The sequence below is a fragment of the Squalius cephalus genome (genome assembly GCF_949319135.1).
Source record: "Squalius cephalus genome assembly, chromosome: 8".
NCBI lineage: Eukaryota > Metazoa > Chordata > Actinopteri > Cypriniformes > Leuciscidae > Squalius > Squalius cephalus.
The window spans coordinates 38684881-38700715 of NC_137129.1; the positions used below are offsets into that span (position 1 = coordinate 38684881).

Consider the following 15835-nt stretch of genomic DNA (forward strand, 5'->3'; position numbering starts at 1 on the left):
TTTGAGGTCCTTCCCTTTGGCCTTTCCCTCTCTCCCCGTGTATTTACCAGGGTGGTGTCAGCCGCTCTTTACCCTCTTCAGGCTGTGGGTATAAAGATCTCCCATACTTGGACGACTGGTTGATCTGTGCACCAAGCCGTCACCAGGTTTTAAGAGATACAGAGGCTGTTATCAACCATATACAAGAGCTTGGGTTCCGCATGAATCACGAAAAAAGCAATGTCGAACCATGGCAAGAAACCGTATTTGTTGGGTTAGTTTTGAACACCTTAACAATGACAGCATCTCTATCCCCACAGAGGGTAGCAAGGTTATCTGCCCTGGCACAATCTTTCCGCTTAGGCAAGCGGATGGAGTTGGCACAGTTCCAAAGATTACTGGGGATGATATCGGCAGCAATAAAGGTAGTGCCTCTGGGACTGCTCAAAGCACGACCACTGCAATGGTGGATCAACAAATTTCTACTCCACCCCAAATTACACATGCGAGTGAAGTTGAAGGTCACGCAGAAATGTGTTCAGGCTTTGTGTCCATGGATAAGAAGCAGCAGGTTGGATCAAGGTGTTCCTTTGGGGAATATACCAGCGAGGAGAATGGTGGTGACAACCGATGTTTCTCTGACAAGTTGGGGGGCTGTCTGGCAAGGAAGATCAGTCAGAGGCTCATGGATGTTCTCCTGGACCATGGAACACATCAATGTGCTGGAGCTGAGAGCAATCTATCTGTCTTTGAGACACTTGATTCTGTTCCTACAGGGCAAGCATGTCCTTGTAAGAACCGACAATATGTCGGCAGTTTATTACATCAATCACCAAGGAGGCACCAGGTCATTGCGCTGCCTCCAGGAAACCAGGTGACTTCTGTTTTGGGCCCACCCGAGACTTGCCTCTTTCAGGGCAGTCTACATACCTGGAGAAGTGAACCGGGCAGACGATCTCCTCTCCCGAACTGGACCTCTCCCGGGGGAATGACGATTACACCCGGAGGTGGTGCATCTGATTTGGACCTGGTTTGGAAGAGCCCACACCGACCTGTTTGCATCAGCCGAGACAACCCATTGCAAGATGTGGTTCTCTCTGAGCGGCCAAGGTGGGCCTTTGAGACTGGATGCACTGTCTCACGAGTGGCCGGGAGGTTTATTATACGCTTTTCCTCCCCTACCATTGATTCCTCATGTGCTCAAACGGGTGGATCTGGGACATTGCAGGATCTTACTGATCGGCCAAAGAGAAATTGGCTCCCGCTTCTCCTACGTCTGGTACAGGGCCATCCGTGGCCACTACCAATCAGAGCAGACCTTCTCTCTCAAGTGGAGGGACAGATCTGGCACCCGAACCCAGCCACTTTACAACTCTGGGTTTGGCCCCTACTGAGCCACTCTCTTGTCAGCTAGAGGAGGCAGTAAGGAAAACCATAAACAATGCTAAAGAGCCTTCCACTTGGGATAACTACTCAAACAAGTGGCATGTGTTCTCTAACTGGTGTCAGGACAAAAACTTATACCCCATGAATTGTGGTCTTGATTCTATTTTATGCTTTCTTCAATCACGTTTAGGCTCAGGAGGAAAAGTCAACACAATAAGAGTTTATGTGGCGGCTATTTCTCATTTCCACAGTATTGTGGAAGGTTTATCAGTTGGTAAACACATGTTGGTTACTCAATTTCTCAAAGGTGCACGTCGCCTCTATCCAGAAAAAAGGCTGAGATCACCATCCTGGGATCTTCCCATGGTTCTACAGTCATTGACTAGAGCCCCATTTGAACCATTGGCCCAAGCGGATCTTAAATCACTGACATGGAAAACAGTTTTCCTTCTTGCTATCTGTTCAGCAAAGAGAGTGGGTGAGTTACATTCTTTAACAGTAAGTGAAGACTGTCTGAGATGGAAAGCAAACTATTCAGGGGTCTCTCTTTGGCCGAACCCGGCTTTCCTGCCTAAAGTTCTTAATACTTGCACGATCAATCAAGTAATCGAACTTGCAGCGTTTCAACCTGATCCTGATCTCTCTTGTACAGAACTTGATCTTGCTACCTTATGTCCAGTTCGAGCACTTCGCACATACATTGAGCGGACACAGTCGTTACGACATTTACACACTCAGTTGTTTTTGTGTTTTGATAAGAAAAGTATCGGAAAACCAGCCTCGAAACAGCGCCTATCACATTGGATAGTAGACACTATTGCACACACATACTCCAGTCAGGCCTTACCAGTCCCAGGGAACCTGGTAGCTCATTCTACCAGGAGTCTGGCCACATCCTGGGCAGCACTGAAGGGGGTGGCACTAACGGACATATGTGCAGCGGAATCATGGAGCTCAGCTTGTACCTTTGCCCGGTATTACAGGGTCAATGTGGCGGACCCAGTTACACTTGGGTCCACAATTCTGCTCTCGGCCGCTAAGCAGGGATGTGAAGAAGGAGAGGCTTACATTCCCTTGTGACCTTGATGGCACTAGTCATCCAAGGTAAGACCGTGGTGACGGTTTGAGTGAGGTCGAAATAGATCGTAAGTTATGACTATAACTATTAAAGGGGGGGTGAATTGCTGTTTCATGCATACTGAGTTTTTTACACTGTTAAAGAGTTGGATTCCCATGCTAAACATGGACAAAGTTTCAAAAGTTAAGTTGTACGTTTGAAGGAGTATTTTTGTTCCAAAAATACTCCTTCCGGTTTGTCACAAGTTTCGGAAAGTTTTTTTCGAGTATGGCTCTGTCTTACGTAAGATAGAGCGGAATTTCCTTATATGGGTCCTAAGGGCACTTCTCCGCGGCCGCGCGCGCACTCGCAGACCAGAGAGAGAAGAGAGCGAAAGCAGTACGTTACCTCAAAGCGCTCTGCTCGGCTTTAGGGAAGTCAATGTCACCAAAGAAGTGGGTTTTTGGTTGGCAGGGCAAGACAACCCTGCACAGATTCCCAAAGAACCCAGCGTTAAGGGAATAGTGGATGGAGTTTGTTTTTTCGAAGCATCAACGGAGGTTGTGCACGACTCTTTGTTCCCTGCATTTCGACGATGATTGTTTTATAAACAAAGCCCAGATCGACTTATTTGCAGATCGTCTAATGCTTAAGGATCGAGCAGTCACGGTGAGTAAACTACTTCAAATGTCTCTCTGTGTTGTTGTTAGATCAGTTAGCACAGCTATAGCACACCGCCCACACGGCCCGCCCCCAGCCGCTCGTTTTTTTCCGGAAAGACTCGGTACAGCCAATCTTTAACTTATAAATATAATAAAACTAAAGACGTTTTGGAGATATGAAGGATGCAATACTACTCTATAGGTACTCAAGATTAACAGGAGATTGAGTGAAAATGAGCATTTCACCCCACCTTTAAGCAAATCAAAATAATAAAATTAACATTACGTGGCAATTATTGAACTGGCAAAAAAAAAAAAAAAAATAATTAAGCATGCCATAATTTAAAAAAAATATAAAAATGTACATTCGCAAAGACACATTTCCTATAGGTCACTTTTTCAATTCTTCACACAGTGCACACGAGCTATGTGAGCTAAACTAAAGATTATTTATCATTATTTATACTTATTTATCTTTCAAATTAGCCTTCATATATGTATATATATATATATATATATATATATATATATATATATATATATATATATATATATATATATATGTATGTATGTATGTATGTATGTATGTGTGTGTGTGTGTGTGTGTGGTATCACTGCTACTGCTTTTAATCTTCAATTCAAGTCATGTGCAATTTTGTCCATGTCTTCAATCAGATATCAGTGTTTCAATGAAACCGTCTGCTCAACAAACGAATGGTACAAGTGAGTAAAATATATTTAATGCACCAGTACAGCAACATTAACTGTGCATTAATATGGTGATTTTTTTTTTTTTTTTAAGGTGGCAAATCTACTGCAGCAAAATTTAAATGCCAACAATATGAGATGTTATGCTTAATGTTGTGGATGTACTTGTAAAGCAATAGTAGACAGCCTCATTCTTCTCTTTTGGAGAATACATACATATAATTTTACATCTTTTTATAGAGGCTGACATATTTAAACACTTAAACATGAGGCAGTCGTGGCCTAATGGTTAGAGTATCAGACTGGTAACCCGAAGGCTGCAGGTTTGAGTATCAATGCCGACAGGAAATGACCTTGAACAAGACACCTAACACTCAATCACTCCCTGAGCGCCACAGCAATGTGTGTGTGTGCTACTCACTTCCCCTGATGTGTGTGCACTATCTTAGATGGTGTTAAATGCGGAGGACAAATTCTGAGTATGGGTTGTCATGCTTGACCTTTAGGTGTTTTTTTTTTTTTTTTTATTCGAACCTATAAATTCATTATTTCCTGCCTGTATGTCTGTATAAGAGTAACATTTTATGTGACTTTCTTATTCTCAACAAACTCAAGCAGCACAAAAGACACAGTGGACAGGTCTTCTGTCAGGCTCATGAAATGGATTCAATCTATGAAAATACTAGTTTCATACTTTTATCAGTTGCTTCAGGTGAAACCTGCTCTCAATACAAAGGTAAGGCAGAGGATGTGTTATCAATATGTATTAAAATTTATATTTCTAGCACTGCAGTAACTTATGTTTTTCTTATGTTTTCTTACTTTTTTGTGTGTTCTTTCAACAATTACACAGCCATTTGACAGCCGCTTTTGCCCAGTGTGACATAGGCTACATTGCATTCAGACGCGTCATGCCTATTCAACCCAAGGAGGCATGTGCGCCTTCAGATTTTTGAGCCAAATGCAGCTTCCAAAAGACAAAAGATTATATATTTTACATTTGATAATTAATGATTTAAAGTGTACAATCACACAGGTGTGATTAGAACTCTCAGTGCGTCACATTATCAACTACTACGATAGTCTACATATTGTGTAACTATAAAGTTTACTCTAATCTAGGCTATTCTAAAATAGGTAGCCTACAAAATGAATAGTGCACTAATAGTGAATAGTCTTTGGTGAATTTATTAGTTTTTATGCTAAAATGTCACACATCTGTCTAGGCGGCTCGAGCAGAGCCATAGATTTTTCGTGTGTGGACTGCGGGTGGTTGGGGAATCCAGTCACATTTAGTTATGAATTACATGAATCAAACGTATGATAGCATATTTTAAATTCAAAACGGTGAAATATCATAAGTTGAGTAGCTTGTATCTCTGGATATTACTGTTGGTCATTCAACATTCCTCTCATAAAACAGAAGTCAAATATTAAATGTTTAGCTTCTTGTTAAATATATGTTTTATGTGTGTGTATATATATATACAGTGGTGGTCAGAATTAATGGCACCCCTGGTAAATATGATCAAAAATGGTTGTAAAAAAATAAACCTGCATTGTTTATCCTTTTGATCTTTCATTTAAAAAATTTGCAAAAATCTAATCATTCATTGAAGTAAAAGAATTGAAATTGGGGGGTAAATCACATTATGAAATAATCCACACAAGCTGAAGCTACATTTTCTGAAGCACGAGCTCAACTCGGGCGCCGCATGATTAACATAGCGCAACATAAAGGCCCTTTCACACCGGATGCGTAACGAAAAAGCGAAACGGAAAAGCGAATAGTTCGTGTGCGAATAGTTCGCTTCAAAAGCGAATTTGCGGCGTCTGTGACGTTCAGAGAGCTTCAACATTCCAAAACTTTCGCGCCGACAGCTGAGAAAACATGGACACTTCATCATCATCATCCAGTGAAGACGAGCTTTTCATTTTCTTTAAAAGACAGAAAAGATGGTTTTTGGGTGCACCCAATCTTAAAGAACAGAGAGTCTGAAGGGGAGTATGCTAAATGTGCACAGTTTTTTTTTTGCGTCTTCAACTAAACACTGTTCAACTAGATGTTTTATATATTTATTTCTACATTTGCCGTAGTATTGTCGATGGGTTCAATAACACATCCTGCAAAAGAGGGCCAGAACCTAGTGGTATTTGGGGGGCCTTGTCAAGGAAAAGTTTGGGAACCCTGATTTAGAGGACATGTTTTTGTTTTGTTTTTTTGCAATGTTGTTTGGAGCAGGTCTTAATTATTTTGCTATTGTGGTTTGAGCTGAGTTGAGTTTTAAATTAACTTACAGTTAGTCCTGCAAATGTGCCCAAGTCTAAATTGTGCATACCCAGGCAAACACATGTGCATATGCATACATACACATACAGATGAATACACACACACTCTCGACACCTGGTTTTGTTATTATGTGGATCACGTTTTTTGTTTGTTTGTTTTTGTTGCCAAATTGGTTTGGAACAGTTGTTGAATAAACAATTGAACTGAACAATTATGCTTGCCTATCTGTTTGACTTACAGTTTTATTGATCACTGAGATAGCATTGATTTGGAGTGAAGTTGGTTCAATATAAAAATGTAATTTTAAAAAATAGCTTAGATGTAGTGAACTACTTTTGCCATGTTCCTGTAGCTTAGCTTGCTACATTTTCCAGGGTGGTAGCTTCAGTGTAGTGAAGCTTAATTTAATGCAGAGTAACTGCTAGCTTAGCTCACTACATTTTCCAAGCTTTGGCACCCCTAGATTTTTTTGAGTAAAATATCTCTGAAGTATATTCTCATTAATATTTACCTTTATTTAGCACACCAGGGTGACTAGGAACATGACATTGTCCAGCATGACTTGTTTCACAGGAGTTTAAATATGAGGAAACACAAAGGCCAAATTCCCTTAATTATCCATCGCAATGAGTAAAACGTCTCAGGTTACGACTGTAACCTATGTTCCCTGAGAACAGGGAACGAGACACTACGTCAGAATGACGCTATGGGGAACGCCTCAGGCGTGACAGGTGTCTGAAATCAAATATCATCTCACAGCAATCATGCTGACCGGCGACAGCCCGTGAATCATTAGCGTGAATGATTAACGTGCAACCTGCAAGTATAAAAGGGCGCCTTGCAAACATGACAAACATCCTATCGTCTGAAGGGACTGTTGCAGGCAGGCCCCGAGGCATGGCAGGAAGACGTAGTGTCTCGTTCCCTGTTCTCAGGGAACATAGGTTACAGTCGTAACCTGAGACGTTCCCTTTCGAAAGGGAACTCTACACTACGTCAGAATGACGCTATGGGGAACGATATACCAACGCCACCATGCTAAGGGGAGTGCATGCCAAAAGGCAGTGACAACTGTCAGAACCGGTAATTCAAATGAACGCTAGTACCACTCACCCCCAGGTCACACTGAGCTGTCAGTGACAGCACTCCCTACGGTCATAGCCCAAGCTAAATGACACCACAGAAAACCTCCATAAACATAGTTTAGTGAAAGGTCTACCTGGGCCTGCTCAAGGGCCTAGGACCACAACTTCAACTTCTTAGAAGGGGTCCCTTCTAGGGAATGTGGCTAGGGAACCTGAGGGAACCCCAGCCAGTCACTATTCAGGGGAACGTGCCACCTGAAATGCCACCAGGCAGGCCTGACCTGGTGTCACCATATAAGACACTACAGTTTGGCCACTTCCTGTCTGTCCGAAGACAGAGCCTCTGGACACTTGCCTTTAGGAAGGCATCCAACCCGAGGGACTGCGAAGCAGGCAGTGAACCACTCGGACCGGATCTCTGAGACGGGATATCCTGGAGAGTATGACTCAGCATAGTGCTTTACAACCCTTGCCAGCGAGGGGAGTTTCTCTACTCGATCCACGGATCAACCCAGTGTTTGTGTTTCAAAACACTAAGGAGGCCTGTGAGGGCCTAAGGACTGATCTAACTGGGAGGCCCCATGAGAGGCCTACGACCGACTGACCAGACTCAGGAGAACACATACTCATACTGACCCTCAGTGAGGGGAGCATAGATCTACCTGGTAGGCAACCAGGCTGTAGCAGGATAAAGAGGTTCCAGAAGGGAACCCGTAGCAGAGAATAAAAACTTGAGTCGAGCCAGGGCGCAAGCTCACCTTCGGTAGCTGCCTGATAAGGTCTGCTAAACTGAAAGTAAGCGGCCACTAGCTTACAAAACCCAGCACCACTGTGAAACTACTCTCAGGGAGACCTGGAGAGGCCTTACTACCTGACAACCACAGTATGTGGGAGCTCACTTTCAGAGAGGCCTGGGGAGGCCTACTACCTGACAACCACAGTACGTGGGAGCTCACTTTCAGAGAGGCCTGGTGAAGCCTACTATCTGATAACCACAAAACGTGAGAGCTCACTTTCAGGGAGGCCTGAAGAGGCCTACTACCTTAAAGACCATGCTAAGTGGAAACGCACAGTAAGTGGGAGCTAACCCTCCAGGGAGGCCTGGTAAGGCCTACTACATGACAACCACAGTATGTGGGAGCTCGACTTCAGGGAGGCCTAGTGAGGCCTACTACCTGATAACCACAGTGCATGGGAGTTCACTTACAAAGAGGCCTAGAGAGGCCTGCTACATGACAACCACAAAACGTGGAGCTCAATTTAAGGGAGGCCTAGTGAGGCCTACTACCTGATAACCACAGTGCATGGGAGTTCACTTACAGAGAGGCCTGGAGAGGCCTACTACCTGACAACCACAGTATGTGGGAGCTCTCCTTCAGAGAGGCCTGGTGAAGCCTACTATCTGATAACCACAGAACGTGGAAGCTCACTTTCAGAGAGGCCTGGAGAGGCCTACTACCTGACAACCACAGTATGTGGGAGCTCACCTTCAGAGAGGCCTGATGGAGCCTACTATCTGATAACCACAGAACGTGGAAGCTCACTTTCAGAGAGGCCTGGAGAGGCCTACTACCTGACAACCACAGTATGTGGGAGCTCTCCTTCAGAGAGGCCTGGTGAAGCCTACTATCTGATAACCACAGAACTCAAGAAAAACCACATTAAGTGGAAACTCAAAGTATGATGGAACTCAACTCCAGGGAAGCCTGGTGAGGCCTACTACCAGAGAACCATGACATGAAGGAGCTTACTTTCAGGGAGGCCTGGAGAGGCCTACTACCTGAAAACCACAGCTGACAGTGGGCCAGACTGGCAGTCCAGTTGACTGTCTATGGGGCTTTGCCTTCAGGGAGGCCTTATGAGGCCTACTACCTGATAGTTCAACCTCAGGGCCACTTAGTACCACAGTATGAGGGATTCAGCCCTCAGGGAGGCCTAGTAAAGCCTACTACCTGATCCCCACAAAAAATGTGGGAGCCTGCAAGAGTTTGAGTGGCCAAAGACTCTCCAATAATCACAGATGGAGAATTGCAGAGATTAGTTGAGTCTTGGAGTCAGAAAGCCAAAAAAATAATATTTATCAAACAACCCCTACATCACCACATGTTGTTTGGGAGGGTTTCAAGAAAAATCCTCCTCGCTCCTCCAAAAATAAACTCCAGCATATTCAGTTGTCAGACACGACTGGATCTTCAAAAGGGACCGGATTCTGTGGTCAGATGAAAAAAAGATTTTTGTCAGCAAACCCACCAGATGTGTTTGGTGCAAACAGGGATGAAGAATCCCCCATGCCTACGGTTAAATATACTGCTGGATCATATGTTGTGGGCCTATTTTTTTGCTGGAGGTCCTGGACATCTTGTTCAGATACATGGTATTATGGATTCTAGCAAATACCAACAGATAAAAAATCAAAAACCTGTCTGCCTCTGTTAGAAATCTTATAATGGGCCGTGGTTGGATCTTCCATCAGGACAACAGTCCAAAACAAACATCAAAATCAACACAAAAATGGGTAACTGAGCACAAAATGAAGCTTCTGCCATGGCCGTCCCAGTCCCCTAAACTGAACCCCATAGAAGATGAGTGGGCTGAACTGAAGAGATGAAGCACCAACATGAACTTGTGAATCTGAAGGATCTGGAGAGATTCTGTATGGAGGAATGGTCTCTGATCTCAGGTCAGGTGTTCTCCAAACTCATCAGGCATTATAGGAGAAAACTCAGAGCTGTTATCTTGGCAAAAGGAGGTTGCAAAAAGTATTTAATAACAGGGTGCCAACAATTATGGCCAGCATGTTTTGGAGAAAAACATTTATTTTATAATGTGATTTACCCCCACTTTCAATTCTTTTACTTCAATGAAAGGTTTGATTTTTGCAAATTTTTTGAATGAAAGATCAAAAGGATAAACAATGCAGATTTATTTTTTTACAGCCATTTTTTATCATATTTACCAGGGGTGCCATTAATTCTGACCACCACTGTATATATATATGGTGACGGCGTCCCGTCGATGAAGCTACTACCTCAATCACACTTAAATGTTCTTTTGTTTTCTTTTGAGCGTAGAATCTTTAGTAGGCCTACTTCTATTCCTACCTCAATCACACTTTGATATTCTTTTGTTTTCTTTTGAGCGTATAATCTGTTTCTCAGCTGCGCAGCAAATACCTGACACGACTCCCAAGTTGCTCTTTGTAGAAATTAAGTTTTATTCACGGCCGGGAGATCACTGGTCACAACAACCAAGTGAATCTCCTGAATAGAAAGACACATGTTCATTTATATCATACAGTTGAGTAAAAATCAATGTCACTCAAGTCTTCTTCACTGTGATTTGTTCTGGTGATTGGTTTGTAATGATCTGAGCTAGTCATATGACTGTTAGTTCTACTGCGTTAAGCACTTTTTGGTGTAATATATGGCCTTTGACCTGAGCATCCTTAGTCTGCGTTTCTCTGTACATTTAATGTTGAAAATACCCATTACATAAAATGTTTCTATCACAATATATATATAAAACATAGAATATATGTTATATATAGGGATGTAATCACCATAGATATTGAGAGGGACAAGTCATGCATGGCCAAATTGTCCCTCATGGAAAGATGTAGGCCTACCTAATGCAGAAGCCGCCTCATTTTCCAATGACAGATTTAGATTTAGCATAAGCGGAAACTAAAGCTGAAAAGAGCAGAGAGTCCACTCACGTATACAGGATACTTGATTCAAGAGTCTTCTGACGAGATTATTTTAAAAATAATTTAGCCTTAACTTACTCATTCTACCCTCTAAAAAAATAGTATAAGACAAATAAAATGAGAAAATATGAATGCTATTTTTGGTTTAGCAATAATTTCCTTCATCTCATCAAATTTCCAATCACAGATAACTCCACTGAAGAGCAAGACAGTGAGAGGGAAGTTTGTCCTCCTAAATGGACTAAAATTCTTCTGATTGTTTTTGCTGTTTCTCTGGTTTTTGCCCTTGGAGGTCTCTGTATTCTGGGTATACTGTGTGAGTATAACTATATGATTTTCATAACTAATATGATACTATGCATTGATTTAAATGTGAAATTTTGAAGTAAAGACTGAAATAATATTTTCTTTTAAAATGTACTCCAATAATCTTTGCTTTATATACAACTTATAATAATAATAATAATAATAATAATAATAATATATATATATATATATATATATATATATACAGTATAATATTTTTTACAGTATAGATACACAGATACAAATATATTGTTCAGTGAACTCAAAAGTAAGTTGATTAAAAAATTAACTAATTAAACAATAATTAAAAAAATAAACAAACTTAATAACTTAACTGAATAAATTTAAAGTGATAGTTCACCCCAAACCCACCCCTCCCCTCCCCTCCCCCTCCCCCTCCCTCTCCCTTTTTTCTTAGCACTTAGAGGAAGATTTACTAACAGCTTGACCAGCACAAACTCTATTTTGCCATTAAAAAACTGTCAGGATTTACTAGACATGAAGTAAAAAAAAGTATTTGTTATAAAAATCTGTGGATTTTTGCAGCTGACCTTATTGCACATATATTTGTAACAACTGAAACATTTTTACTGAAAAACTCTTAATATAACACCTAATTGTTACATTTACTCTCCTGGTGTAGTTCCAATTATTCATGCAGTCCCTAAATAAATTATGTTAACTAAGCTATATTTTACAAATTTAAGTGGATTGCACATAATTGTGACAAAATGCCTTTTTTTCTTTTCTTTTCTTTTTTTTTTTTTTTTTTTATACAAATTATATCACTGCTACTGCTTATGTTTTATCTTTATTCAGTTTCCAGTCTGTCAGTGAAACTTTCTGCCCAGGAGACCAAGAGCACATGTGAGTAAAATGGTGGGTTGTTTGTTTGTTTGTTTGTTTGTTTAATTTTTTCATTTACTTAATTTATTAACTGTTTCTGTACCAGTCATGGCAAGAGAATTTCAGGAACTTACAGTTAACTACACCAGAGTTAGAGAACGTCTCAGCGCTAAAGACAGTAAGTTGTGTTAGTTTCAGCTTGAACCAGTTTAGATTAAATCCCTCAACTCATTTCAACACACTTTGAACTCATTTCTCCAACCACTTGTTTTCTCCTTTCTTCATAACCATCTTTGTACCAGACATGGTGAGAGAGCTTACAGACAACTACACCAGAGTTAGAGAACGTCTCAGCGCTAAAGACAGTAAGTTGTGTTAGTTTCAGTTGTATACCGTACACAGACCAAGAGGTGCTATTTCTAATTCTGAACCCGTTTTAATTTAACTTGTTTAATTACAGTTTTGTTTGTAGAGGAAATACAAGTTAGTCTCAACCAATTGTTCTGTTTCTGTACCAGCCATGGGAAGAGAGCTTGAGGAACTTACAGCTAACTACACCAGTAAGTTAAGTTCAGATTCATACATATCAAAATATATCACAGTTCTTTTTGTTCTGTAAATAGAAGTCAGTCATTTGAACACATTTCTCCAACCATTTGTTTTCTTCCTTTTTCATAACTGTCTCTGTACCAGTCATGGCTCACAGACAACTACGCCAGACTGCAATTCTCTTTCACACCCATGACACAGGCTTAGACAAAGTGTTCTGCACACTGAACCAAACTTTGATTAACTTCAAGAGTATTGTGTTCTGAAGAATGGCTCATTTCCATCCTGATTGTGTTTGTTTTTGGCCTTGTCATGCAGATTACAGAGAACAGTTTGATGTGCTCCACAACCAGCATGAGGAAACACTTAGAAAGCTGAACAGATTAAATCGTATGTCTTCAGATTTGAGCCTTGTGCAAAGTTAAAAGACATTCATTACACACATACTGTACTATAAATAAGCACAATTACTAAAAATGAGTGAAATAATTAATAACTGAATTGTCTCTCTTTCTCAAAAGCCAGCACAGGTTGTGCACTTTGTGCCGTAAACTGGATTTATTCTGGGGGAAAGTGCTACTACTTCTCTACGGTCAAGATGAACTGGACACAGAGTCGAGATCACTGTGTGAGTCGAGGAGGACATCTAGTGATCATAAACAGCCAAGCAGAGCAGGTGTGTTCTGCACTTCAACACTTCATTTACAGTATATTAATCCCTTTTTCTTCTGTAACATGATGTATTTCTGACTTAAACAAAAAAGGTAGGCAATTTTTCCAGTTACTTGGAAATTAGAAACATCACATAACAATTTGTCAGTGTGACTACATTTGCTTTACACAATGCCAAGTACAGTATAATATAGATTTGGCTACTACAGAAAAGTAGAGAAAGAAAGAACAATATTTTTTTCCTCAAGTTGATGATCATGGTTAAATTTAGTCTCTGATGGTCTAAGAAGATTGGGTGAAAGTTAGGATCTTGTTCAAAAGACTTGTTCTTGGCTTGTTCACCGAGCAAACATTTCAAAAGCCTTAAATTTGATGCATGATATCTAAAAAAAGAAAGTAGTTTCAGTAGTGGAGCATGTTATTCATGTTATTTTTAAAGATTAAAAAAAAACAACAACATGATTTAGAATAACATGCCCCGATTAATCATTCTCAATAAATCCAATGAATAGTCAATTGTGTTTTCCCACTGACATTAAATATTAGGCTACACGTTTCTCTGCTCCAAACCTTATGTGTATTATAATATATCACAAGACAAAAACATGTTTTTCTCCATCAGGATTTTCTGACCTCTAAAGTTAAAGTGACGCACTGGATTGGTCTTAATGATTTGGACACTGAGGGACACTGGGTCTGGGTGAACAACCAGCCACTAAATGATTCAGCAGAGTAAGAGCTTCATTAATCTTGACAATACAACCTCTGCATTAAAACTAACAATACTTCAATAATTAGCAGGTTGCTGCCAAACAGAAGCAATTAGTTTTTTTTTTGTCCTGCAGATTCTGGATGAAACGAGAGGATGGAGTCAGTGAGCCTGATAACTGGACTGAAGGCCATCCTGCCGGTGAAGACTGTGCTAGTCTGGGACATAAAATGGGAGAGACGGATTTCTGGACGGATGCTTTCTGTTTCCAAGAGAAAAGATTTGTGTGTGAAGCTGCTGCTGCGGTTTAATTCATCCCTCCTGAATAGTTCACCCAAAAGTTATTATTCTGTCATTTAATCAAACAACTGTTGTGAAACAAAAGACATTACACACATGCGGGGTCAAACATGATGAACGTGATTCACCAAGTACCACATGTTCCTGGATCAACATCTTTGTTTATCCTGGATCAACTTTCCAATCAACCAATCAGATTTGAGGAACATGTTTACAGTTTATGTCAAGTTTGGGCTTAAAACCAGGGTGAGGTGCTTCAACATCAGTGTCATTCACCTATCATTTCCCTCTGATTTTAGGGAAAAGTTTTGGTAGGGTTAGGTTTAGGGGTAGGGATAGGGTTAGGATAGGACTAAATTTTGGGGCAGGAATGTTATTCCAGGATCAACAAAATATGTTGATCCAGGAACATGTCTTACTTGGCAAAATCACGGTGAACGGTCAAACATCTACTATAATATGATACATTTTTGCTATTAATATAACATTTGCAAAATAAAATAAAAAGTCAGAATGCACAACTATAAATGCTGTCAAATGAGAATATTGTTCTGATAATAGTGCAGTTCCAGCATCTACCAGTAGGGGATCACTGGACATATAAACCCTATACACTTCCTCTTCATATAAGTGCAATATTCTCCTGTCCATATGTGACATATAGTGTTTTTTTTTTTTTTTTGGTGGCAAATCTACTGCAGTAAAATCTAAATGCCAACAATATGAGATTTTATGCTTAATGTTGTGGATGTACTTGTAAAGCAATAGTAGACAGCCTCATTCTTCTCTCTTGGAGAGAAAACATACACAATAGGCTATAATAAATCAAAACATCTCAAATAAATCAATAACAGTCTGGACAAAAATAAACAAACATTCTAATGTAAACACTTACGTATGTTTGCCTATTTATATTTATTCACTCATCAGGATTATTTTATCCAAAGTGTTTTACAAATATGAACCATTTATTCTACTTTATGTTTAGCTCATCCTTTCAAAATGAGCACAATACACTATCTATTGTCTTTCAAAGTTTATTTATTACATTGGACACATTTCTCTGTTTACACTCATTTTGCGAGTGTTTGGCGCCCTCGAGTGTTCATGGAACAGCATTACCAGGTTAAGGTGTTTCTAAAGTGTAGCCTGCTTTTGAAAGGATGTCAATGAAGAAAGACACATTTAGCATTTTACCAGCAGGAGCTAACTGACTTCATGCTAACCAAACACTTTTGATGTTGTATTAATTTATTCCTGTGATCAAAGCTGAATTTTCAGCATCATTACTCCAGTCTTCAGTGTCACATGATCCTTCAGAAATCATTCTTTGCTGTTTTGCTGCTCAACTATTATAAATTATTGGTGCTCAGTTATTAATAATGATTCTTATTATTATCTTTATACTTTCAGGCTTCTTTGACGAACATAAGGTTTAATAAACTGCGTTTATTTGAAATAGAAATCTTTAACATTATAAATGTCTTTACTGTCATTTTTGATCAATTTAATGTATCCTTGCTGAATGAGATTATTCATTTATTTTTGTTTCTTTCTTTTTTTTTTATCTTTTGAATGGT

General features: G+C 40.1%; 1 protein-coding gene across 3 annotated transcripts in view; it reads left to right on the top strand.

Annotated features, from left to right (window-relative positions):
• Positions 1 to 15107, top strand: part of LOC307163579 (CD209 antigen-like protein C) — a 97992-nt gene extending 82885 nt beyond the window's left edge. For all 3 annotated transcript variants that reach the window (XM_079879689.1, XM_079879690.1, XM_079879691.1), the window contains 5 exons: positions 12544 to 12585; positions 12893 to 12964; positions 13096 to 13250; positions 13869 to 13978; positions 14092 to 15107. In XM_079879689.1, coding sequence (XP_079735815.1) covers positions 12544 to 12585; positions 12893 to 12964; positions 13096 to 13250; positions 13869 to 13978; positions 14092 to 14266 — 554 coding nt within the window. In that variant the 3' untranslated portion in view covers positions 14267 to 15107. The remainder of the gene's footprint in view (positions 1 to 12543; positions 12586 to 12892; positions 12965 to 13095; positions 13251 to 13868; positions 13979 to 14091) is intronic.
• The last annotated feature ends 728 nt before the right edge of the window (positions 15108 to 15835 follow it).